Raw genomic sequence first — 24,311 nt, 5'->3', positions numbered from 1 at the left:
GGTGGTGTCTTCTCAATTCATTTTGAAGAAATCAATAAAAGTATGATATGAAAAGAGTCTCTATTTCTGTCATAATCAGATTGAAGTCAAGTGCAGGATTTTATAGGAATTTGCAAAAGTGAAAACTGGTGGTTATTCTTAGGTATCTGGTTCCCTGAGTGTGTGTCTTAATTCTTTTTTAATAAAAGATACTTTTTTTTCTTAGTGTATTTTGGATTCCATGGAATAAGGACTTCAAGGGAATATATAAATCCAAATTTTGAATGTAAGTATGTCTAAAGCAGCATAATAGCATTGAAAAATGATACTTACCAAACTTGGAAGGAAAAATTATTCTGATACTCTTGCCTGTCACCTGTGTGGTGTCCTGTGGCCTTAGGTTGGGATCACTCATGAGGGGTAGTTTCAGGTGGACTGACATTAGCATATGAACTAGAAGGACACAGCACTGTCCAGAGGTCAGGCCACAGAGTGCTTTGCTCTCTAGTTTCATGTCGTGTACTCTTCTCGTCACTGTTCATGTGTACGTGTGTCCTTGCCACATGGTAGGCCTCTTCTGTGAGGTGGATGTCCGGTTCTAGCTTGTAGAGATATCTGAAAAAGTGGCACGTTGCAGGATAGAGCTTGTCAGGAAATCAGCCCTCAGCTTCATGAAGTGTGTACACATTTGATGAATACCTTTGTGGCTCTAAAAATAGAAAAGCTGCAGGTGCCAGTAGAACATGCAGTGTTGGTCTATGTCAGAGACCAACTCAAAGAACCAGATCTGCCCTCAGAAAGCTCTTGCCCCCAAGCGACGCACCCTGCTGGGTAGGCTTCACTCAGCCTGCTCTCAGCACCCGTGGCCATGAATCCGTCTGCCTCTGCTTCCCGGGTAGCAGGGCTTATAAGCATGCCTCCCCACTGCTGTCTTGAAGTTTAATATGTGTCAATATTTTAGCATCACTTATAAACATCCACAGCATCAAAAGGTTCATTGTGGCTTAGATCTGTAGATTTACAGCTTTACCAAGTTTGGAAATTTCTCAATCATTCTTCAAATATTTTTCTGTTTCTCAAGAAATTTCAGCTAGGCAGTGCCTGCTACTCACTTGGAGTCACGGAGTAGCAAGTCCTGTTTATGAGACTGTTCTCTACATGCTCTTTTCTGTTTGGACAGTCTTTATCATGTTCTGAGGTTTTTCCTGCGGGGTCTAATTTTCCATTACTATTAATCAGTATTCCATCTTGTACTCTGTAGCTCTTCAACTCTGATACCTGATTTGGAAGTTTGTTCTTTTCTCTACTTTTTGAAAATACGTGTTTCCATATCCTCTAGGTGTTTTGCTTTGTTTTTTCCCCTCACATCTTTGCCAGTTCTGGTGGCTTTTGAGTTTCCTCTCTCTTATAGATGGTTGTGCTTTTAGTGCACCCCCCCTTTTTTTTCATGCCTAGTAACTTTTATTACTGCTAGATATTTTTGTATTCAACATTTTGGGCTTTGTTCTGGAATTCAGGTAAGAAACTTGGAAAAGCTTATCTTTTCTGGTCTTGAGTGTTGTGTATGAAGTGCATGAGCCAAAGCCCCAGAGATGCTTTATAGCCCTGCCTGCCTGTGGGGAGTGGGAACCTCGCTACCCCCACGTGAGCAGCGGCGGCCAGAGGTCGGTGTCACCTATATTTTTGAGACTCGGCCTGTGAACCTGGAGCTTATCAGCTCAGCTGTCCTAGCTGGGTCAGTAAGCTCCATTGGGGTTACAGGTGTGCACCACTGCAGCAGCGTGTATGTGAGTGTTGGGGACCCAGACGCCCATAAGCTTTCACATTCACTGAGCCGGCTTCCTAGCCCTTGACCCATACCCAGTGATATTAACATAGATTCCATCTACACTCTGGGGAGCTGTCCTGACAAGTAACGCCTACCAGGCTATGATAAGGCAGAAGTAAAGTGGTGCTGACCACCAGCTCTGAGGAGCTGAGTTGGTGATGGTTGTAGCCTGTCACCCACGAGTTGAGGCATCTTGACAGCTAAAAAGATCTGCTCATGTGTGTATGGGAGTGGGACATGAAACCTGCCAGTGGGCACACTTTCAAACAGATTGATAGCCTCACTGCCTGCCCACCCCCAGCAGCTGTAGGCTACCTGGCAGTAGCTCCCCAAGGGGCACCGATTTGAGGGTGGCAGCTTAGGGGTGATAAGATCGCATTTTGTTGTGTGTATGTATGAAAATCTCAAAAGTAAAAATGATTTTTAAAACCCCTTTTCTACTCCCAAAGTGCAGATGCTATCTTACTGTAGAAAGGAATTGCCGTTTTAACAACTCAATTGTTTCTATCAGGAGAGTGCTGGAGGATTTTCCACTTCCTAAAGTCACAACAGCTCCGAAAGGCTAATTAAGAGACGGTACTCAAATCAAGCTGAAATTTTATTTCAAACATAGATGCTTTTAAATGCTGGTGAGTAAGCGGGAGAGTGCAGTGCTGTCGTGTCCAGCCCGCCTGTGTAGGTAGCGGTGTGACGCAAGGCACTGGACACTGGCAGAGTCACAGTAGTGAGTGCTGGAAGGCCACCTGCCATTGGTAACGGAGATCCTGTGCGATGCTGAGCTCTGTGGTTACACCATTACTGAGCGTGGACAAGAGCCCCTGCTCCTTGGCCATAGCCAAATCCCTTGGGCCCAAAGTTCTTTGCATAGCACCCTACAAAGGAAAGCAAGAGTCACTCAGGGCTCATTAACTGCTCCCACTGCTAAAGACAAATGCCCAGACTTTGAAAAGCAAACTGGAGATCCTGCCACTTTAAGATACAAGATGTGCTTTGTCACAAGCGTCCTAGTCTGAAGCAAGCACAGGAGAGTTCCCACTGCAGTGTGCGGCACAGTCCTGCTGCGTGACAAGCATGAAATCCAGCTAAGTTACACGTCTGTGACTGGCATGTGCTCAGATGCTCTGCTTAAGGCAGGAAGTCAGCAGACTGCTCAGGAGGCAGTGCTGAGCATGATTCCCAGCCCTGTGGGAGTTCCAAACGGGAATGACAAGCAGTTAACACTGCACTGTGGCTCCTTTCTGCCGCCCGCCTGCCCCCCCCCCCCCCCCCCCCGTGGATGCCTAGTTAACTAGTAGGCTAGCAGGAACAAACGCACTTCACCTTTACAATAGATTTCGCCGTCTTTCTCAGTCAGAGTTGTAGACTCAAGACTCTTGCCACACTTGGCACATCGGAAACAGTTTTTGTGCCAGGGCTGGAAGAGAGAGCTGCGTTAGGACGCTGAAGACGCCTGTTTCTGTTGGTATGGTTTAGATGCAGCAAGTGGCTGCGGAAAGTCAGCCCAGGGCAACCTCCTCATGATACAGTTTGGCTCAGCTAGACAGCGAGAGACACACACACACACACACACACTGGCAACCTCCTCATGATACAGTTTGGCACAGCGAGACACACACACACACACACACACACACACACAGTCCATATCCTAGCCATCCATAAAGGGGCTGTTTGCCCACGAACCCAGTCTGCTCTTTGGAAGCTGCTGCCTTTCTGGCTGAAAATTTAGCAGCTCAGAGGAATCCAGTATTAACTTTTCCAAGGCCAGGTATCTAATCATCTGGTGTCCTGGCCTTGAATACCCTGCAGAACCTGTCCATAGCAGGTTGCTTGCAGCTTCCGCCTTCTTTAAGGAAGCATTCCTGGGGCTTGGAGACATGGCTCAGTGGTTAAGAGCACTGTCTGCTCTTCCAGAGGTCCTGAGTTCAATTCCCAGCAGCCACATGGTGGCTCACGAACATTTATAATGAGATCTGGTGCCCTCTTGTGGTGTACAGGCCTAAAAGCAGGCAGAATGCTGCATATGAAAAAAAGCATTCCCGAGGAAACCAGGTTCCTTCCAACATGATGGTTGAGCATGGCGCTCACTTTCAGAAATAAATGATTCTGATGGAAATTCAGTTGGAGAAGCCCAGTCTTCAGCCAGAACACACTAAATGGAAGTGTGTGTGAGGCGAGACAGCACAGTTACCAGTCAGAGGCAGCAGTTTACCTTTCCTGCTCCGATGATCTTCTCAGCAGCATAGACCGAGTCCCCACACCTGGAACACTTCTCCGCTCCTCCGTATTTCTGGGCAAATTTAGAAGTGTTTGGATTTGTTGTAGGCCTGTGAGGCTGAGCACTAGAGGAAAGAGGGGGGACAGAATTGAGGCAGTATTTTCCCAAATGTTCTTGTAAGCTAAAGGGAGGTGCGAACTTCACCTGTCCCATGGCAGTGTCAGAAGCGCACAGGCCGCCTTAACAGGCAGAATAAAGAAACAGCCCAGGCGCTGGCTCGCGGCTGGACTAACTTCACCTGGGTCTGAATTCATCAGTAGTAGAAAAAAATCAAGCCAAACCTGAAACTTAAATGTCTGTCCCTCTGAGTGTGAACAGAATTGATTTAATCCCTAGCACTGCCTTTGACTGCTTAGTCCTCTCAATGCGGCTTGATCATAGCCAGCTTTGTATTTCACAGGAGATTGCAGGGTCAACGTTGAACAATTCTGGCATTAAAAATACCTGCAAGCACATTGACTGACTTAAGTTGTTCACAACTAGGGAAGGTAGGTGTGTTTTACCTTTTTTTTTGCTTTTTTTATTTGCTCGGTGTATCATTAGCAGGTGAAGTGTGAGTCTCTGTTTTCTTCCTGGGTAACACTTCTGGAGTCTGCCTGCTGTTCGGATGGTTTGCTTTTTGTTTTCTTGTGGCACGAATGGCGTATTTGTCATTTATGGGTTTATGGTGGTGAAATCACACTAACGGGATTGCTTTCCCCCCATTCATAAGCAGGCACACTAGAATACGCACAACATCCTGGGCTACAAGGCATTTCAGAGCCTGAAATCGGCAGGTGCGCTCATGACAGCTGCACTGTTTAATACATTGTTAAAGTACACATATAAGTAAAGTCAAATAAAAAAAATCTTTTTTTTTTTTCCGAGATAGGGTTTCTCTGTGTAGCCTTGGCCATCCTGGACTGACTTTGTAGACCAGGCTGGCCTTGAACTCACAGCGATCCGCCTGCCTCTGCCTCCTGAGTGCTGGGATTAAAGGCGTGCGCCACCACGCCTGGCTCTTCAAATAAAATCTTAATACTGATTTTTCACTAAATAATTTTTCTAAGATCTCACCTGCCCCTTCATCTCTTCACTCTGTGTTTTCGAGCTTCCTGTGTGTGTGTGTGTGTGTGTGTTTGTGTGTGTGTGTGTGTGTGTGTGTGTGTGTGTGTGTATGGCCGATTCAGAGTGTGAATTCACAGTATATCTCGTCAGTTATATCTTACATTAATGTGTGTTCAAACTCCTTTCACAGCTTGCTGATAATGACTGCCTTTAAAGTGATCTTTAAAATTTGCTAAAGTGACACCTAACACTTGGAGATCAGAGTTCCGAGGGGACTTTACACAGGTCACCTCCCTCTCTGGCCTTTAACACCTTCATAGGATATGGATACTTCATATTACAGATAAAAAAGGGGGGCTCAGATGTTATCGTGCTGATGGGGTAACCTGAAACACTGGTCTGCTTTAATGACTGTTCTTCACATGGGCGTTACCTCTCGGGGAGCCCCCGTGAGGCTCTTTACTCTGTATTGAAAGGTATGCCATAGGTGTTGGGTCATTAAGAAAGGCTTCTGGGAAAAGGAAGTCCTTAGGCTTGGTCCTCAAGGAAGAGAAGAACATGGCCTGGCCATGGAGGAGCAGGCAGGGTTACAGCTGGACACAGCTGCCCACAGAGCTTGCTTATTGCTGGGGGAGGTAGAGAAGCAGCAGAAAGAAGAGCAGCCTCCCTCGGCATCGTGGTATCCCAGTTACGGCTGCAAACGCCTTTGGGGTCATGGACAAATTTAGTTTTCATTGACGGGAAGGTTTAGAGGTAACACGTAATTTGAAAAAAATTGAAATTACACCTTTGGAATCAGGAATGCACTTAGAAGGCGAGTATACAAAGCACAGAATGTTTTAACAGTGCCACTAAGTCTATATTGGGCCACACCAGGAGACCCTATTTCAAAAACAAGGAGGAAAGAAGGAAGGAAACGGGAAGTTCCCAATGAAATTACTGAGCATGAAAATGAAGCACCAAGTTACTTGAACAGATAGATTTAACACTCTGCCCCCTGGTATTGGTACTGAAGGCCAACTCTTCACGTTTTTCCCTCAGATGATCAGAAACAGCAAGTTGGTTTAATTTTTAAGTTAAAGGACAGTAAGTTCCTGAGGAAACGGTGACTAAGGACTCTGCAGGGACGGCTTAAGTGTGTACGAGAGGGTGTCGTGGTTCAGACACACCATGATTCTTGATCTCCAAAGTGCCATGGAATGTCAACTTAAGTCACTCTCCTCGGTATGTTCTCCTGATACCAGTTAAAAGGCAATAAAACCAGGGCTAGCAGTCCCTGTAATAATTACAAAGCTGGCACTATTTCGATGTTAAAGAATATCATAAATATGAATAGTCTGCAGTAGAGGTTACAGCAGACCCCGCTTGCTTAGTTTAAGCTAAGTGTGTAGAGGCCCCCAGGCTCCGAGCACCTGAGCGGCAGCAGCAACTGCTCTACCCACTCTTAGGACACTAACGCCCTCTCACCTCTCTGGCTTGATGCCCAGCCTCTCGCCGCGGTCCATGTTGAGCGTGCCAGCGCCCTGGCCGTACCCATAGCCTTTTGGTCCATACTTCTTTCCGTAGCAGGATTTGCAGTAGATTTCTTCATCATGAATTGCCACTGTTGTGCTGTCTAAGTTTTTCCTGCAAACCACTAAGCCCCCGGGGAAACATAGATTTTAAACACCATTTAACTATATATACATATATTTCTCCCTCCCCCTTAAAACAGTGGTATCCCTAAATGACAAAGGCTGTCTCTGTCGTACAGTTTATCCTGTGGTTTCCCAGAAGCCGTGAGCGAGCATGCGCACAGCCTGCTCCATCTAAGGATTCGGTAGCCGGCCTGTGTGGTAGCTGCTTCACAAGAATGTCAAAACTGCGAACATCAGAGACTCAGCCTTTTCTGTATAGGACCTGCCTAGTGACAGAAGAGAAGGGAGTTTTAGAAGTGCCTATTAGATGAGGGAAGTAATAATGCTTTACTGACAAACCCTTCCTCCCAGCTTTTAACGCTCCTTCTTTCTGCCTTGTCACTCCAAAACTGGGTACGTGATAAAGAACTAAAGAGTGCCTTGCAGTTGCCTCTGCAGCGTTCCCCCCCCCCAACAACAACAACAACAAAACAGTCTCTGGATAAAAAGTTTTAAATTCAGAGTTCTAGTTTTCATCCCTACTCTAGAATGAAAAACAAAAACAAAAACAAAACCATGCCCTGTCTCCCAGCAGCCTTCCCAGCGGTGCTAAGTGGCTCCGAAGGCCAGCAAGTGGTTTGAAGCCAGCATTTGCTTTCCCTGCCTCGCAGGAGAACGCATTCTTTCTTGATGGACTTCTTACCACAAGACGTTTCGCGTACCCCACTTCGTAAAAGTGCCAAGCGTCATCATGCCTTAGCCAGACATTATTTCACTTTCTAAAACTTCAAATCAGCTTGAGAAAGAAAGGAGGGGAAAACCCCATTGTGAGCCAGCTCACCGGTGGCACAGTTGGGTGGCTGGAAATCAGAGCTTAGTAGAAGAGAGAGAGGAATTTTACCCCCTTAAAAAGAGGGGGGTGGGTGGACAAAAGAACAGCTGGCTGGCTGCCTGGTTTAAAATACAGTTAAATGCCAGGCTTCTGATAGCCTAGGCTAAAGTGTTCTCTAGAATAAATGGCAGCTGCTGTGGACCACCACACTGAAATGCTATTTGCTTAAAAAGCTATTAACCTCCTGTTCCATAAGGCCAAATAGTCTTAACACAGTGTAAGTGCACATAAATTCTCTTCTCAAAAACCTGTAAGGGCTGGGGATGCTGCTCACTGACAGAACATTTGCCTAGCAAGAACAAGATCCTAAGGTCAAACTCTAGACTGCAAAACCAAAACAGCCCATGTGTGTTACCACAGCAGGTTTAAACAGTGACTCTCCGTGCTCTCAGCCCTCTGCCCTCCGCAGCCCTAGCCTCTAGCAAATTCTCAAAAGATCCCTATGTGACTCTGAATCACCCATGAGGACTGCAGACAGCAGAGACAAGTCTTAGGAAAGACGAAAGCTGACAGCGAAGAGCCTGACAGTAAATAAACACTGATTTTGTTAGGTACAGCCAGCGGGCCTTAACCCAGAAGAAAACGGGAACAACTTCTAAAGTATTTACCTCTCAGATTTCCAACATTTTGCTTAAACCTGCCTGTTCAAATACAGAGTCCCTTAAAAAATATTCACAAAGAGGGGGGGGGGGGGGAAAGAAAGCTGCTACCTCCGAAAAGAAACAGTTCAACCAAATCTGAGGAAGGGTAGCCATTATAAACTCACCAAAACAAAAAACAAAAACCAACCCACACATGTAATAATGTTACTTTTGTAGCCACAGCTCTCTGTTAGTTTTTACTGTGAGTATGCAGCCGTGGGCCCAGACAATCTGAATGCTGGCAAGTGGAAACAAGACAAGCCACATTAGAAGGTTTTGGGTTGTTCCCCAACCCCCCCCCCCAAAGTTTAATTCTTAAGAACTAAGCAATTTTTTGACAGCAGTGGTTCTCAATTTGTTGAGACACGGTCTCAATGCCTTCTCAAGCACCTGGCTGGCTTGGAACTTGATCTGTAGACCAGGCTGGCCTCAACTCAAGAGCTCCCCCTGCTCCGAGCGACACCCCACACTGACCCCACAAATTTATGTTTAAAATACAGCTGCTTAAAATACAGCCTGTATAATGCTATAAAGGGCATGGATCATTAAGGAAGTTTCCGTTTCCCTCATGGTAGCTGACGAGGGGGCCTTGCCAAGCCGTGGGGCTACTGCTTTGAAACTTCCGACTTACATGCCTTGTGAAGAGGGGTTGTCTCTTGTTTCTCTCACCGGTGTTTACTCTTCAGAACATACAGATACACATGGGTTGTTTCATGTCCTACTTCTACCCACACTCCTAACAAACAATGATAATCCCCAGGATCTCCTGTACTCTTCTCCCAAATGAAGAATAGCAGTTAGAGCAGTGGTTCTCAACCTGGGGGTCGCGACTCCCAAGGGGGGGATGGGGGGCATAGCAGGTATCCTGCTATCAGATAATTACACAACACTGTATAACAGGAGCAAAATTACAGCTATGAGGTAGCAACGACTAATTTTATGGTCAGGCGGGGATGGGGGGTGGGAGGGTGTGGGGGAGGTGGGGGTAGGGGTGTAGGGGTGTGGGGTGTGGGGGGGGTGGGGGTAGGGGGAGGTGGGGGTAGGGGGAGTGTCACCACAGCACGGAAGCCTGAGAAGCACTGCTGTGGCCATTCAGTTCTGAAGTACTGTAGGGACTAAGTTTGTAGACTCGGAACTTCAGTCCTCGGTGTGGTAAGAGTTTTTTTTTTTTTTTTAAAGAGTATGCCAGAGAGAAAACTGGAAAGATCAACTTCTCAAAACCAAGCCAAACACATGGGGTGTGCCAGAAACTTTCGGTAGGTGACAGACTGCCCAACTACCTCCAAGCCCTCACTGCAGCCTGGACGTGTGTGTGTGTGTGTGTGTGTGTGTGTGTGTGTGTGTGTGTGTGTAATGTAAAGGCCAAATGGCGGGAATGAGGGACCAGGAGCTCTTCCCTCTGGGCTTGGTCCTCACGGTATCTTAAGACCTAAGACACACAGAAACTACCTGCCACTCTAAAAGATCACTCTTAGCTATTTTTGTTGTTTTTCTTCAAAAAGTTAAACTCCAGCTTTTCACACCGTTTTTTTGGTAAGGGGGTGGGGGGAGGTGTTGCGCGCGGCGATACTCACTGCACAGAAAACAGCAGCGGTGGAAGCTCCGCCCATCACACTGCACCTCCTCCGCGTGGTACACGGTCCTTCCGCAGGCCCCGCACTTGTTTCCACCGCCCCAGACAGGCATTCTGCGGGAACAAAGGATGCGTTAGGATGCCCTTGTGCTTGTCCTACAAGCTCCCCACGGGCTGTTTAAGCCCAGGAGACCTTGCAGATCTTGCTTCTTCATGAACAACCCAAACCGCATCTTTCAAAGGCATGCATTCCTCCAAAATAGCCCCATCTCTCCTAAATGATAGCTGTCATTAGGAAACTGGCTCAGGCAGCCTTTTTCCCCCTAGAAGACAAAGGACTTGCATCCAGTGGAAGAGACAGGTCACCAAAGTACAATGGAGAACAAGCCACTAGAATGCACAGGAATTAATGCGAGACCAGAGAGGCAGACACTGCTCCCTCCCACACCCACCTCTTAACCAACCTTTTAAAAACTCAGCTGGAAACCTTACATTTAAGTAGAGTCATTTGCTACGTGTTTAAGCCACTGTAAAGACATTAAATTCTTAACACTTAATGTACATAAGCTATGAACATACTTACATATGTCTGCTAGTGTTCGGTCCAGTTACAGCTCAGATAGCTGTCTATGGCTGGTACAACCGCCTGGGAACCCGGAGGTCACCACAACAAACATGTCCCCATGGCTGCCAAGTAAGTTGCTGTGTGCTTCACTAACCCCAAAGGCCCCTAGTCCAGCCAAAACAGTTGGTTTCCCCCCCTCAGACAGGCTTGTCAGACCTACAGAAAAATGCTACCAAGTCCCCCTTTCAGCAATGACTGAGAAAGTATGTGGGAACAACCCCCAAACATGGTCTGATGTGAAGGGAAATAGAAGGTTAATCCCCAGACTGTCTATGATGAAGGGGCAACATCCTCTAATCCGGCTAACAAACTGGCCTCCTGGGACAGCTTTAACTGGCTGGCTTCTGAACGCCAGCTTTCTCAGGTGCCTGAGCCAGTACACCAAAGCCGGGCCTGCTAAGACAGGAACGTGTTTCTGTGGCACTAGCCCCTTTCCCAACACTGTTTTGGGGCTTCCCTTCTATGAGGGGTATTTGCAGCCTTTGCCTGCGAGGTTTCTGGATGTGCCTCCTGCCTTTCTAAGAATGGCTGATTATAAAAGCTGACATTTAATATAAACCTTTGTATAAATCAGAATACATGGAAGTGTTGATAAAAGCAGTAGATCTCCATACAACCATTAAGGCAGGCCCAGAACACCATTAGGTTTCCTGACGAGACCTTTATTAAATATTTATACAGTTCATCTCTGCAGTGGGCACCTCGTCCCTAGCCTTTCACCCAAAGTAATGGGGAGGGAACATCTCTCTTAGTACACATAGGCTTGAAATGAGCACTTCAAGCCAAAAGTCAGGTGAGCATTTAGACACTTGAGTGCTGTTAGTGTCCACAAAAACTCACGCAGGGCCGGGCGGTGGTGGCGCATGCCTTTAATCCCAGCCCTCGGGAGGCAGAGGCAGGCGGACCGCTGTGAGTTCGAGGTCAGCCTGGTCTATAATGCGAATCCAGGGTAGCCAAGGTTACACAGAGGAACCCTGTCTTGAAAAACAAAAACAAAAAAACTCACGCAGAAATTTAATATCTCTACATGACAGCATTAGGGGGCTGAGCCTAGTGGTAGTATTTGGCTCTGGGGGTTCCACGGTTCCACATACAGAGAGGGTACATTAGTTATTGGCAATAGAAGGCTGCTAGCATGCACCTCCCACGCTCTCTGTAGGAACACGCCTGTTTTACCCTTCCACTTTTCTACCACACACGGGACAGCACGGAGCTCTGTGGTAACCAATCCTAGACTTTACAGCCACCACAACAGTCAGTCCAAACAAGCTCCTTTATAATGTAATGCAGCTGAGGGTACGTCAGAGCAGAAGCAGATAGACCGAGGCAAGGACTTACTGCTATGCTACAATGACCATAAGTCAGTGAACTCATCTTCAGCTTCAGAAAAACCCGCGCCTGGTACATGACAACACGTCACCAAAGGGGCCAAGAGATCTGGCATTGCACAGCATGGGTTTATGGACAGGCATGTCTTTGGCAACAGCAAGAAAGGATAAGCCCCACCCCCACCCCCTTCTCCGGCCCACCCCCTCCACCCCAACCCTCCCAAGCCAGGAGGAAGGGCCTTACATGCTGAGCTAGACAAACATGGGCTCTGGCCAACCAGAATATATCTGGATTTTCTCAAAAGCCCTGACATTTGCAGTGTCTGCTAAGAAACCATCCCGGCCTCCTACAGTCTTTGTTTAGGCTATAGGTGTTTGGGATCATGCCAGGCCATTTGCTGAGCAAAACAGGTCATGTCGGTAGGGTTCCTACACAGAGCATTCACCACCCACAGCTTGAAAGCACTGATTTCCGTGGTATTGACTCTGCTGGCCTTGGCCTGTGTTGTGCTGCCGTAACAGATTCCGGCTGGACGGTCTCTAAAGGACAGAGATGGGTTTCTTGGAGTTCTCAAGGCAGGAAATTTCAAGACCAAGGTGCTGGCAGGCGTGGTGTCTGGTGAGGGATCCTGGTTTCTGCTTCCAAGATTGTGTCTTCAGTTGGGCACCATCCCGACATGGCAAAAGAAGAAGAAAGGAACCCCCTGCCCACGAGCCCCTATGATAGTGGCATTCCCCCATGTAGCCCTCACTTTGCTGCGCCCTGTCTCCCATCAGCCTTGCTGGCAGCAACCCAAACTGGGGTTTGGGTTCTAAACAGGCATTCTGGACAGAACCAACCACTCACATTCTGGCAATCCTCAAGCATGTATGAACACATCGCCTCCTCCCGCCAGTCTGGCTTAAGTGAAAGGTAAATCCAGAGCTGTGCTTTAGGACGGGGTGAAGAAGCTACTCTACCCTGTGGTGCCAGCACAGAGGAAGAGAACCGTGATGAGTCTCTGAGCCCTGGATTCGTCTGTACAGAACTCCTGGGTTATATCAGCCACTGAATTTGATTTCCAAACCATGTGAGGCCAGAGCCTGTCCCTCGAAATGAACAACATCAACACCGCTCCACACAAAGACCTGACTGAAAGCACTAGTTAGCACTAAAGTCATGGGTATCCATTTGCAAAAAGAAACTACTTCTGGGGCTGGGCGTGGTGGGGCACGCCTTTAATCCCAGCACTCGGGAGGCAGAGGCAGGAGGATTGATGTGAGTTCGAGGCCAGCCTGGTCTACAAAGCGAGTCCAGGACAGCCACAGCCAAGGCTACACAGAGAAACCCTGTCTTGAAAAACGAGAGAGAGAGAGAGAGAGAGAGAGAGAGAGAGAGAGAGAGAGAGAGAGAGAGAAACTACTTCTGCCAAGCCAGGAGTAAGAGCATTCCAAGGGTCCACAGGTGCCACAAGGCTTGCCCTGAAGCCACCCACTCTCCCACCCCATCCCCTTTGATGTTGCATCAACCTTTCTTTCATTCCCCTCAGTGACAACAGGTGTCCATTGTTTAAACCCCTAAGTGAAACTTAAGCCCAAGACACACAGTACTAGCTCTGACAGCCTGCACAGGCGTGAGTCGGAAGCACACCTAGTGACTGACGCTGACTGCCCTGGCCTCGGAGGTTACCCACCCATGTGTTCCGCAGTGCTCAAGTGTGTAAGACGCATCTGCCGGAGGATGCCTCATGCGTCCCAAGGAGACCAGAGGCCAGGTCTAGACTTACAGGTAATCACATGGCTGTTGAGGGACGCCTATTATCAAGGTATGTGACCTATCATATTAAACACAAGCAATTTAATAGCAGCCTGGTAGCCAGCTTTCCTCCATCCTGATATCCATCTTTGGAGCATTCTCAACGAGGAAGCGCAGCTCCCTCAAGACCAAACTTAGATCAGGTTGTCCTTGAGTGACATTCAGACGTATTTTAAGAAAGAAACCTAACTGACCATTTTTGTCATTCTTTCCAGGGAGGCAGTCTGGATTTAGTTTGCTTAAGGAGGTTACGTTCTCTTTCTTGCCCTGCTGTGCGTGCCACTGCAGCCAAGGGTCAGCATGTCTTGTTTCAGGAAATGCCTGGGCCTTCTGCAACACTGTGCTTGCTAAGCTCTTAGCTTTTCCGCTTCGACCACATCTCAGACTTCTCCCGCGTGCCACCAGCTCTCATGGCTTCTATCTGGACATTTAAAGTCCTGCCCATCTCAGGGGCTTTCTTAAAGATTTGGAAGAGCCCTTTCTTTGCTATAGGCAAAACTATCCCCAGGGTGCCTCTGTGGGGTTAGTGCTCTCCGTTCCAGGACAGCCGATGGGCAGGGAGAGTCAGTCACTATCTATGTGTTTTGTATGTATACCCGATCCATGATGGAAGAGCAGAGGGAAAGAAAGGCTGGTTTGGGCCTCTTTGCAATGCTGGGCTTGTCTTATAAGCCAGGAACGGTCAAGTTTCCATAGAGAGGAGCTGTAAGGATAAAATCCTCCACCAGTAAGAAAAACCCACAGAACAACCTCCAAGCGTTGCTGCGGAGCCACAGAGAGAACCCTTAGCTGACTAGTCACCTCATTCCTGGACCTTAACACCTACGGCGCTGGCTGTTCATCTTCACGTGTTCGGTGTGAGCCCCGATGGCCGGGACCTGGCTCTGGCAGAACACACGACAACCTCCCATTCCTGTCACTCCTGGCATTGCTATGCATGTTTTTAAGGAATGCAAGGCTTCATTTTTTTCCCCCCTCCGAGTCTTTGGCCGCGCTCCCTCTGCAACAGCTGCCATTAATCACAGCCGACTGGCTCTGCACTGAGCAATCTGGGCTGCGTGCCTTTTCCCCAATCCCATGCGCTCATTTACAGAATGTTAAGAGCACAAATAAAATCCCACTTTGCGCACATCTTGCAGCGTAGGCCAGACACTGGCCTTTTCTGCTTTTAGTCTTGATCTTGGGGTTTCAGTGTAATTTCCAGAACTAGAATTGACCCATCATACCTGACTGACATGCTTGGCTTACATGCCAACACACAGAACATGTCAACAAATACGTGAAACCTTCCCTTCCTGCTTCTCCTAAGTCTAAAAAACCCAAATCAGACAGAGTTAATCTCCTGGGACGTGACTAGAGGCTAAATCTGATTCACCTGTGTGAAGATGCTCTTCTTTAGTTAACCAGTGAGACCTGCAATGTGACCACAGGGGTCAAGTCACTCTTAACACTCACGCATGCGTAAGTGCGTGTGTGTTTAAGATCTATTTTTACTTCATATATTTAGGCGATTTGCCTGCACATATGTCTATGTATCACATGGGTGCAGTGCCTGGACAGGTCAGAAGAGGAACAGATTTTTGGAACTGGTATTACAGCTGGTTTTGAGCCATCAAGTGGGTCATAGGACCCAAATCCCAGTCCTCGGCAAGGGTAGCAAGTGCTCTCTTAACCAATGAGCTATCTCTCCGGCCCCATGGACCAAGTCATTCTCACACTACTAGCTCTGTATTTGGCCCCTCAAAAGAATGAACCCATTAGGAGCCGAAGTCACCTGATGGAATACGAACGGTTTGGAGTGGCTCCGTGAAAAACTCCAGACTTAAAATGCTGCCAGCTTCCACATGGCCACTTAAAAGGCTTCACCGTTACCCTGGAAACTTGGCTGTTGTCTACTCTGTCAAAAGGGGAAATTTTTATAAACCAGCTTCATCTTGAGCCACATTTGGGGAGGAAGAGAGGCTCGTTAAGGACTGTAATTAGTGGTACTGTCCCTAATATGACGGCCCTTGGCAAAGCTTGTGTTTGAAAGCTGTCGTTAACTAGAAATTAGCCTGCACCCCCTACGAGACTGAGGCGTTTTCTCTCTTCTGCTCTCCAGCTACCTCTGGAGTCTAACTCTTTTTAGCTGGTAAACACAGCAGCGCCAAGAGCGGAGCCTCCGTGTCTTGGCAACCTGCTATCCGTTCCGTCTGGCTTCTTCTAAGAAAAGCCAAATCTTCACCAGGGCTCTCCAACACCAACCCTGAGGAACCGTGACGTGAGCACCTGGGCTGTGTAGCCAACAGTATTTGCCATTCCCCTCCTGAAAAGCGGGGACTGCAGTCCCTTCTTTACAGAGCTCGGGGTGGGAGGAGATAGGAGGGTCTCACGGGCTCTCCAGCCAACCACCCCAGCAAAAATACAAACAAACAAAAGATGAGCTGCTCCCTGCCTAGTAAGACTTTGTCTCAAAAATAAATAAATAAATAAACAAACAAACAGCAATAAAGACATTGTTGACCAAGGGCAATCCTCTCCCCCAACATACTGTGTACATGTACACACACACACACACACACACACACACACACACACACACACACACACACACACACCAGTTATAAGGGAGAGGGTCTGTTTCTTAGGGTCTTGTCTTTTGGTGGTAAAGATAAGTAAATAGGCCGGCGAGGTGACTCGGTGGTTAAAAGCACTTGCCGCTCTTCCAGAGGATCTGGGTTCGGTTCCCAGCACCCACACAGCAGCTCACACCCTTCTATAACCTTCTATAACTCCACATCCAGTGGCTCCAACCCTTCTCCTGGACTCCTCGGGAGCCAGGCACACCTGAGGTACACATACAGGCGTGCAAGCAACACAGCCATATACATAAAATGATTTTTGAAAGTATGTAACCAGGGCTGATGAGACAGCGCAGTCTGTAAAGTGCCTGGCTGCACAAACTCATGAGGACCTGAGTCTGGCTCTCCAGTATGGACCCCAAAGCTGGCCACAGCAGCGTGGAGTCCGAACACAGAGGAAACAGACAGGTTGATCTTTAGAGCGCATTGGCTAGCCATTGTGGCTGCATCGGTGAGCCCCAGAGGCAGGCTAGTCTTCATCAAAAGCAAATGAACAATAGCCAGGAGGTGGTGGTACCTTTAATCTGAGCACTCGGGAGGCGTGTAGATCTCTGAGTTTTCAGCCAGCCTGGTCTCTAGTGCAAGTTCCAGGACAGCCAGAGCTACTGAGAGAAAGCCTGTTTTGAAAAACCAAAGCAAACAAACAAACAAACAAACAAATAAAATAAGTAGACAGTGATCAAGGAAGATTCCCAATATTGACTTCTGGCCTCCAACCATGCACGGGCACACGTGCGAGTGTTCACATACATACACACACACACACATACACACACACACACACACACAAATGTGTTTACACCACACATACATACATACACACAAATGTGTTTATACCACACACACACACCACACATGCGCGCGCGCGTTTATACCAGATACACAGAGAGACAAGTATGTTTACAACATACACACACAAATGTGTTTACACCACACATACACACACACAGACACACACACACGCGCATGTGCGCGTTTATACCAGATACAAACACAGAGACAAGTATGTTTACAACACACACACACACACACACACACACACACACACGCTATGTAAACACATTTTAGCATGGCTTTAATTTTACTGAGATGCTAAAACAGTTCTAGCCTGTGTATCCACTGATAGTATGTTCCTTGAGGAGGAGTAAGTTCAGCTCAGGCTGCGCACGGAGGATTACTGCAGCAATGTCTGTAAGCACACACTACCCTGAGGCCGCTTACTGACACTCCTCATGCGACACAATGAGTGTGGAAGTTAGGGTTTGAAATACTTGGGTCTGAAAGCCAGTTACCACCTCTGCGACCCTAGCAAAGTCATAACCCCTTGACCTATAATCTGAAAAAAGGTGGGGTGGATTTACTGAGAGAGCAGGCGCGAGTAGCTGGAAGAGCGCCGGCAGCTCCACTAAAGGCCACCTTTCCTTCAGGAACACCCCCGGGCGTGGATGTGGCACCACGTCAAGCTGTGCGTGCCTGCTGAGGTCACTGGCCTCCTAAGGAGCAAAGCAGACTCACGTTTTGAAGCTGTCCCCAAAACTTCCCTGATTTTTCCCCCATTTAAAGGCTTAGCTCACCAAGGTTCTCCAGCTTTGAGTTCCCTGTTACAAGGTCAGGAATAGCTTCCTTCCTGCCCACCCAGCACCCAGCACCCAGCACCCAGCCACGCAGTGAAGTCAGTGCAGGCGCAAACTGTACCTTCTCTCTGCTGAAAAAAGGCTAATTTCACCATGGAAAAAAACCTCCTTTCAACGGAGTTGAACTTGGCCTCTCCGTTTTAACTACTGTGCATGTTGTTACCACAATGCTTTTCAACGGGAGTACCGCAAAATTCTTGGCATGGATGCTGGGGCGGTACCTGCCCAGTCACATTCTGTAATTAAACACAGCTATGCTGTAAATTTAATAATCTCTGGACCCAACCGTATCCCATAGCAATCCCCAATCTATGAATATGACCTGAAATTTCACTATTCAAACAACGCAGCGTCTTCACAACCTTTACACAGAGACCTGCATTTAGATGCCAAGACTCCTGCTTATTTGACAGATAAAAAAAAGTCTGATTATATTTTCCCTGCTAGTTCTCTTGTTTTACAAATGAAAACCATGCCAGGTGCAGCGGCATGTGCCCGTAATCCCAGCACTTGGGAGGTAGAGGCAGGTGGATCTCTGTGAGTTCAAGGCCAGCCTGGTCTACAAAGCGAGTCCAGGACAGCCAAGGCTACACAGAGAAACCCTGTCTCAAAAACAAAACAAAAACCCCAAACACACAGGAAAAGAAAACGGTCCTAAGATTAAACAATATATGCAAAACACCCTTACAATAGTGCCTGTTACGTAACAGGTGGTAATAATTACAAAACTCCTGTAATGTTTACCATATTCATTTTTTTAGGTAGTTTATTAATTTAACCTCCACAGCTTAAGTAGGTATCTCCATGACTCCCATTTTATGGATGGAAACTCTGGCAGATATTAACTACGAATTAACTTTGAAAAGAAAACTACCAATTTGACTTAGGACAGCAGTAGAGAGCACCACCAGCCAGAGATGCGGTGGTGGCATTGTCTGTCATCTGTGACTACAGCAAAGGCTCTTAGTATTTGCTGTACTGGATTCAAATCTCTCTTCATTTTTCCTCTTGTGAAGTCACCAGGAAACCTCTCTACAGTTAGCTGCCAGGTCCCTTCACCTTCAAGTATCATAATCCGCCTGACCTTTTATTAGTAGCCAAAAGCAATTAGTACTGTTGGCAGGAGGAGCTCATAAAAAATGTGAGGACCGAGCTAGCCTAGCTCTGCAAATCAGTCACACACAATAACACACGATGGTTGTTTCTTCCTCTACAACTTACCACAGAAGGATTTAACATTCCGAAATTGTGCCTTGTGCCCCTAGAATGCGGAATGAGAGACATTCTTCTGGGTCTTGATTTCTAATGTGAGAAATACAATCCCTTTAAATCTGGGGACTGGTGAGCTCAGTCCCCCCACCCCCACACTGTATTTTATATATTTAAAAAAATGGTTTTGACCAGGCACAGATCTGCAAATCCAAGCTCGTTGGGAGACTATGACAAGACGATCTAAAGTTCAAGGCCAGCCGCGGAAACTTTTCAAAACCTTGTCTCAAAAAGAAAAAAGAAAAGGGCTGATTGTAGCTCCATTTAGCGTCCTTGATTAGTACTCGATTAGGTCTACGAACAGCGCAAAACGAAAAAAGCACACACATTTGGAGAAGAGGTCCAGATATTTCACAGGACTGTAAAAAAAAGACCTGTGGCTCAAAAACAGAATCCCTGGGAAGTCAGCAGAGAGGGTGCTTGGTGATACCCAACTCAGAGAACGGAAAAGGCGGCAAGCCAATGCCAGTCCAGCAGGGATGGAGCACCAAGGAAACCTCTGAAGGGCTGCGGATGGAGGGAAGACCCAGGAGACATCTATTTCACCTCAAGTTTCAGAAAAGTGCAGAATGTAGTGTAAAATCCCAAAGAACCCACCAAACACACATCCCTGGGGCTGCACCTTGAACTTACACACACACACACACACACACACACACATACACACACACACGCAGACACACACACACGCAGACACACACACACACACACGCAGACACACACACACACACGCAGACACACACACACACACACACACACACACACGCAGACACACACACACACACGCAGACACACACACACACACGCAGACACACACACACACACACACACACACACACACACACACACACACCCCACTCCTCCCCCTCAGTATTCTATTACACCTATTTCCTAAGAGGAAGTAGCTGAGACCAGACAGTAAGTTAATTTGTTAAGGGCACCAAACCAATGAGTACTGTCTTGGGAATCACACTCCCTTCTTCATCTCTGCCCTCCCATGCGATGCCTCCTCGCCCTTAGAGGGCTCCCTCTCTCCCCGTGTCATTGGATTCATCTAATTTGTAACAGAACACAAATTAAAGACTAGCTCTCTGGAGTTAATTATCGCCAGGGCCATGCCTGGATCTGGCACCTCGCTTTCTGCCATCCACGCACTTGATACCCACATTTATGCTGTCTTTTCCTAAAGATGCAATTTGCCTCAAGTCCACCACTGTGCAGTTTCACCAGGACGGTCATCCAATCAGTACTGATCGGAGTGTGGTCTTCGGCATATTCCATTATCAATCAAAATTCTGAAAACAAAACTGGGAGGGGTCTGCTAACAATTTATGGTAAAAACTTTGGATAGGCCGGAGAGATGGCTCAGAGGTTAAGAGCACTCACTGCCTGCTCTTCCAGAGGTCTTGAGTTCAATTCCCAGCAACCACATGGTGGCTCACAGCCATCTATAATGTGACAATAAATAAATCTCTAAAAAAAAAAAAAAAGCTTTGGATAAAATGTTAGTGTATATCCACTGCTTCCCACAACGGCACTTCATTTGTTCTTAGTTCTTTCCTCAGTTAACGAGTGCTAAGGTGTGCACCAAACATATTGAAGATAACTAAACAAACAGTGCCCCAAGGAATCATGGGATGTATACTTCTATGGCAGCGTGGTTATAAAAAGAATGCATGGGACAAAAGGCCTTGAGACGTAGTGATCGATTTATCAGGAACAACGAAATGAATGGCAGAGAATGCGATCACAAATACCGCTTGTCTGCAGTTTTGAGATCGTGTGATTCTTTCTTTTGAAACCCACCATTTAACTATTTCTTGAGGAATCTAGGTACAAGTATAGGGCACCTTTCTGGATTCTTGGTTTTTTACGTAAGTAGGGATTTAGCACACATTAGAAAAGCCACCAACTAAACCATTTTCGCTGTCCACGTTAAAAAAAAAATTACTACATCCAGTATGGACTTTTTTTTTTCCGTTTTGAAAAGCATTTATAAAGTAAAAGTGTACGTGGTGTGCAGCCCAAACAGAACAGGCCAAACTTTTGAGTGATCATTTAAACAAATACAGTTCAAAGTCCTGCCTTGCAGGGGCAGTGGCTCCCAGAGTACTCCCCTCACCCCAGGGATGCCTACACCAGAATCCAGCTCTGAACCCAGATTGGGACTCCGAAGACCTGTTGCAGAATTTCAGAACCAAGCAACATTGCATCCCTGTTTGTACTTGAAAGGTAGAAAGGGCCGGGGAAAAGCTAGGAAGGTTCAACCGGTATTTCACTGAGGTTTCTTCTACATTTAGGATTCTATGCCTGGTGGGCAGAGACCACCAAACAAAGGCGATGGCAAGGAGCTCCGTTTCGCCGCAGGGAAAGAATTGCGGCTCGGCCGGTTGTGGAGACGCCCACCACCCCAAGAGCGCCCAGCCAATTCCCAAAAAGGTCGTCGGGGTTGGGCATGCAGACACTTGGGGTACAGGAGCCCCGAAGCATCTAACTCCCTCTACCCGAAGGCGAGGGAGAATCGGCCCCGCGAGAGGGCTTGAGACTAAAAAAAGGGGGACTGGCGGCCACGAGAAACTCGCCTTTTCCTCAGAGAACAGGATGGGTGATTAAAGGTCACTGGGGTGAGGGTGATTTTTACCTGCCCCAAGGACTCACGGTCCCAGGGCAGGGACGGCCTAAGGGGCGACCGCAGGTGTGCCAGAGGAACCCCACAATGGGACAGAGGTGGGAGGATGGGTGGGAGCACGGTCAGGAGCAGGGGTGCAGATGACAGGGATAGCGGGGCGCAGGCTGCCTAGGACTCACCCGAGTGGGAGGCGGGAGCACGCGGCGGGCGGAGCTAGCGAGGCCGGGGACGGAGAGAGGCCGCGGGCCGGTCGGAAAACTGGCGGGAGCGCGCGCGCCCGCATTTTAAAGACCTGTCGTGGGCGTGGTCTTCTTGGCCACGCCCCTTGGTCTCGCTCTAGCTGCGGGATCCCAGTCTTGGCCCCGAGACAAAAGACCGGAATCCCGCCTCTTCCTGCGGCTTCCCGCTCGCCGGCGTCTCTCCCCTGTGTCTGGCTTCTCCTACCTTGCGGGCCCGGGGCTTCCCAAGCATTCAGGACGCACCCCCGCCCCACCCGGAGCCACCAAGATCCGGTGTCGCCCTATGGGGTTCGCGCCACCCTCTAAGGAAGCAAACGCCACGTGATGGACTCCCGGGTGCAGGATTCCCCGGTGTGCAGGATAGTCTCTGATCTGAGTTCCAGCTTCTGGGACTCACAGCTTTCCTGTCGTGAAAGAACAGCATTCCTCATCTAGACTAAACAAATGACGTTATGAAAACACCTCATTCCCCTAGTGTTTTGCTTTCCCCACCACTCATTGCTGTATGCTGTGGGGTAGAAACCCACAACCCACGCAGAAACCCTGGCGCCAAAAAAGGCTTTGGGGTTTCGGTTTGCCGGTGTCAGAAAAGCCTCTGCGAGCGATGACAGCAGAAAGGACCTAAAGCCTGGGCTTGCGGATGACGTATTGCTTTAGAAAAAAAGAGAAATAATGCCATATCTGTCTGCCTTGAAATCTAGGACATCTGGCGATCTGCTTCTCTGTCATCAGTAGTGGGCTGGCCTAAGAATTAGTGTTTGAAGAGTGGAGACCCCGATAGGCAGCGACTAAAATGACTCCCTCCTGTCACAAATCAATCACCCTGTCCTTCCAAGCGCAACACCAAGCTATTAACAGGCTCACGTTGCTACAATTAAAAAAAGAAAGAAAAAAAAAAGTCCTACTAACATTGCCAAAAGCTCTGGGGGAGGTCAGAGTTGAGGAACGTTCTTTTTGGAGTATATGTCTGATACTGTTTTATGCTGTATTGTTAGCTGGGCTCAATCCAGAATAAGATCGTAATTGCAGCCAGATTCTCTGTCTACCAAGTACTGTACAAAAACACCGCAAGTAGTGATTGACATCTCCCGAGACTGCAGATTGCGGCAAGAGTTTGAAAGTGTGGGAGCCTGCTGTGAGCTTTTCCAAACACAGACACTTCTCGTGTTCACCAGTCCAATCTGTTTGCTTTTAGCTCGGCAACTTACTGCATGTCTCACCTGAATGAGTAGCTTGTGTGTTTTGTTTCCGCTGAAGGAAGCTGGGTAGCTCATGTTAAGTGGACACTTATGTTTCTTTTTCTGTTTTTTTTTTTTTTTTTTTTTTTTTTTTTTTGCTTTTTTTGTTTTTTCGAGACAGGGTTTCTCTGTGTAGCCTTGACTGTCCTGGACTCACTTTGTAGACCAGGCTGACCTCGAACTCACAGCGATCCACCTGCCTCTGCCTCCCGAGTGTTGGATTAAAGGCATATGCCATCACCGCAGGGCTATGAAACCATCTTCCTTTTTCTGCTACTTGTAAGGTCTACTAGAGTCTTTGTGGAATGGCCTCAGGACCTGACCTGTAGCCTTTCTGTCAAACTATTTACTCTAAGGTCAAAACCTGTATTATGTGGGGCTGGAGAGATGGCTCAGAGGTTAAAAGCACTGACTGTTCTTCCAGAGGTTCTGAGTTCAATTCCCAGCAAGCACATGGTGGCCCACAACCATCTATAATGATCTGATGACCTCTTATGGCCTGCAGGCATATATGTGGGCAGAACAACGTATACATAATAATAAATAAATATATCTTTAAAAAAAAAACCCATCATGTGAACCAAAGCTGTTTATGAAACTTGTGGTGGGTTTGAATGAAAATGGTCCCCATAGGCTCATAGAAGTGGCTGTTAGGAGGTGTGGTCTTGTTGGAGTGGGTGTGGTCTCCTTAGAGGAAGTGTGTCACTGGGGGTGGGCTTTGAAGTTTCAGAAGCTGCAGCCAGGCCTAGTGTGTCTCTTCTTGCTGCTTGTTGAGCCAGATGTAGGACTCGCAGCTCCCTCTCTAGCACCATGTCTGCCTGCATGCCACCATGCTTCCCGCCATGACGATAATGGAGTAAACCTCTGAACCGAAAGCCAGCCACAATTAAATATTTTTCTTTATAAGAGTTGTGGTGTCTCTTCACAGCAATGGAGACCCTAAGACAAAAGTAGTTCTGCTTTCTGCTCTCTGTATATTTCACAGTGAATCTAGGAATGGTGTACATTGATTTTTAAAAATGTATTTGTATATAACTATCAGTATTTTAAGGTATTGTTTACTTATTTAAATGTTTAAA

General features: G+C 47.5%; 1 protein-coding gene across 1 annotated transcript; it reads right to left on the bottom strand.

Annotated features, from left to right (window-relative positions):
• Positions 1-2,387: 2,387 nt before the first annotated feature.
• Positions 2,388-22,091, bottom strand: CSRP2 (cysteine and glycine rich protein 2). Its single transcript, XM_084795356.1, has 6 exons — positions 21,935-22,091; positions 9,856-9,968; positions 6,600-6,768; positions 4,020-4,149; positions 3,128-3,221; positions 2,388-2,679 (listed from the first exon to the last, which is right to left on the bottom strand). Exons 1-6 carry the CDS (start codon positions 22,036-22,038, stop codon positions 2,603-2,605), a joined length of 687 nt encoding a protein of 228 aa, XP_084651482.1. The 5' UTR covers positions 22,039-22,091; the 3' UTR covers positions 2,388-2,602.
• Between the last annotated feature and the right edge of the window lie 2,220 nt (positions 22,092-24,311).

This window comes from Acomys minous, assembly GCF_964271855.1.
Source record: "Acomys minous genome assembly, chromosome: 9".
In the NCBI taxonomy this organism is placed as follows: domain Eukaryota; kingdom Metazoa; phylum Chordata; class Mammalia; order Rodentia; family Muridae; genus Acomys; species Acomys minous.
This window is presented reverse-complemented; position numbering and strand designations above follow the sequence as displayed.

Excerpts from the sequence above, each read along its gene's own strand:
- CSRP2 (XM_084795356.1), bottom strand. The coding sequence starts at position 22,038 with ATGCGGGCGCGCGCGCTCCCGCCAGTTTTCCGACCGGCCCGCGGCCTC. Across the intron at positions 6,769-9,855 it reads CCGCTGCTGTTTTCTGTGCA|TGGTTTGCAGGAAAAACTTA; the intron begins GTGAGTATCGCC and ends CCGGGGGCTTAG. Across the intron at positions 4,150-6,599 it reads CTGGGCATCAAGCCAGAGAG|TGCTCAGCCTCACAGGCCTA; the intron begins GTGAGAGGGCGT and ends TCTTTCCTCTAG.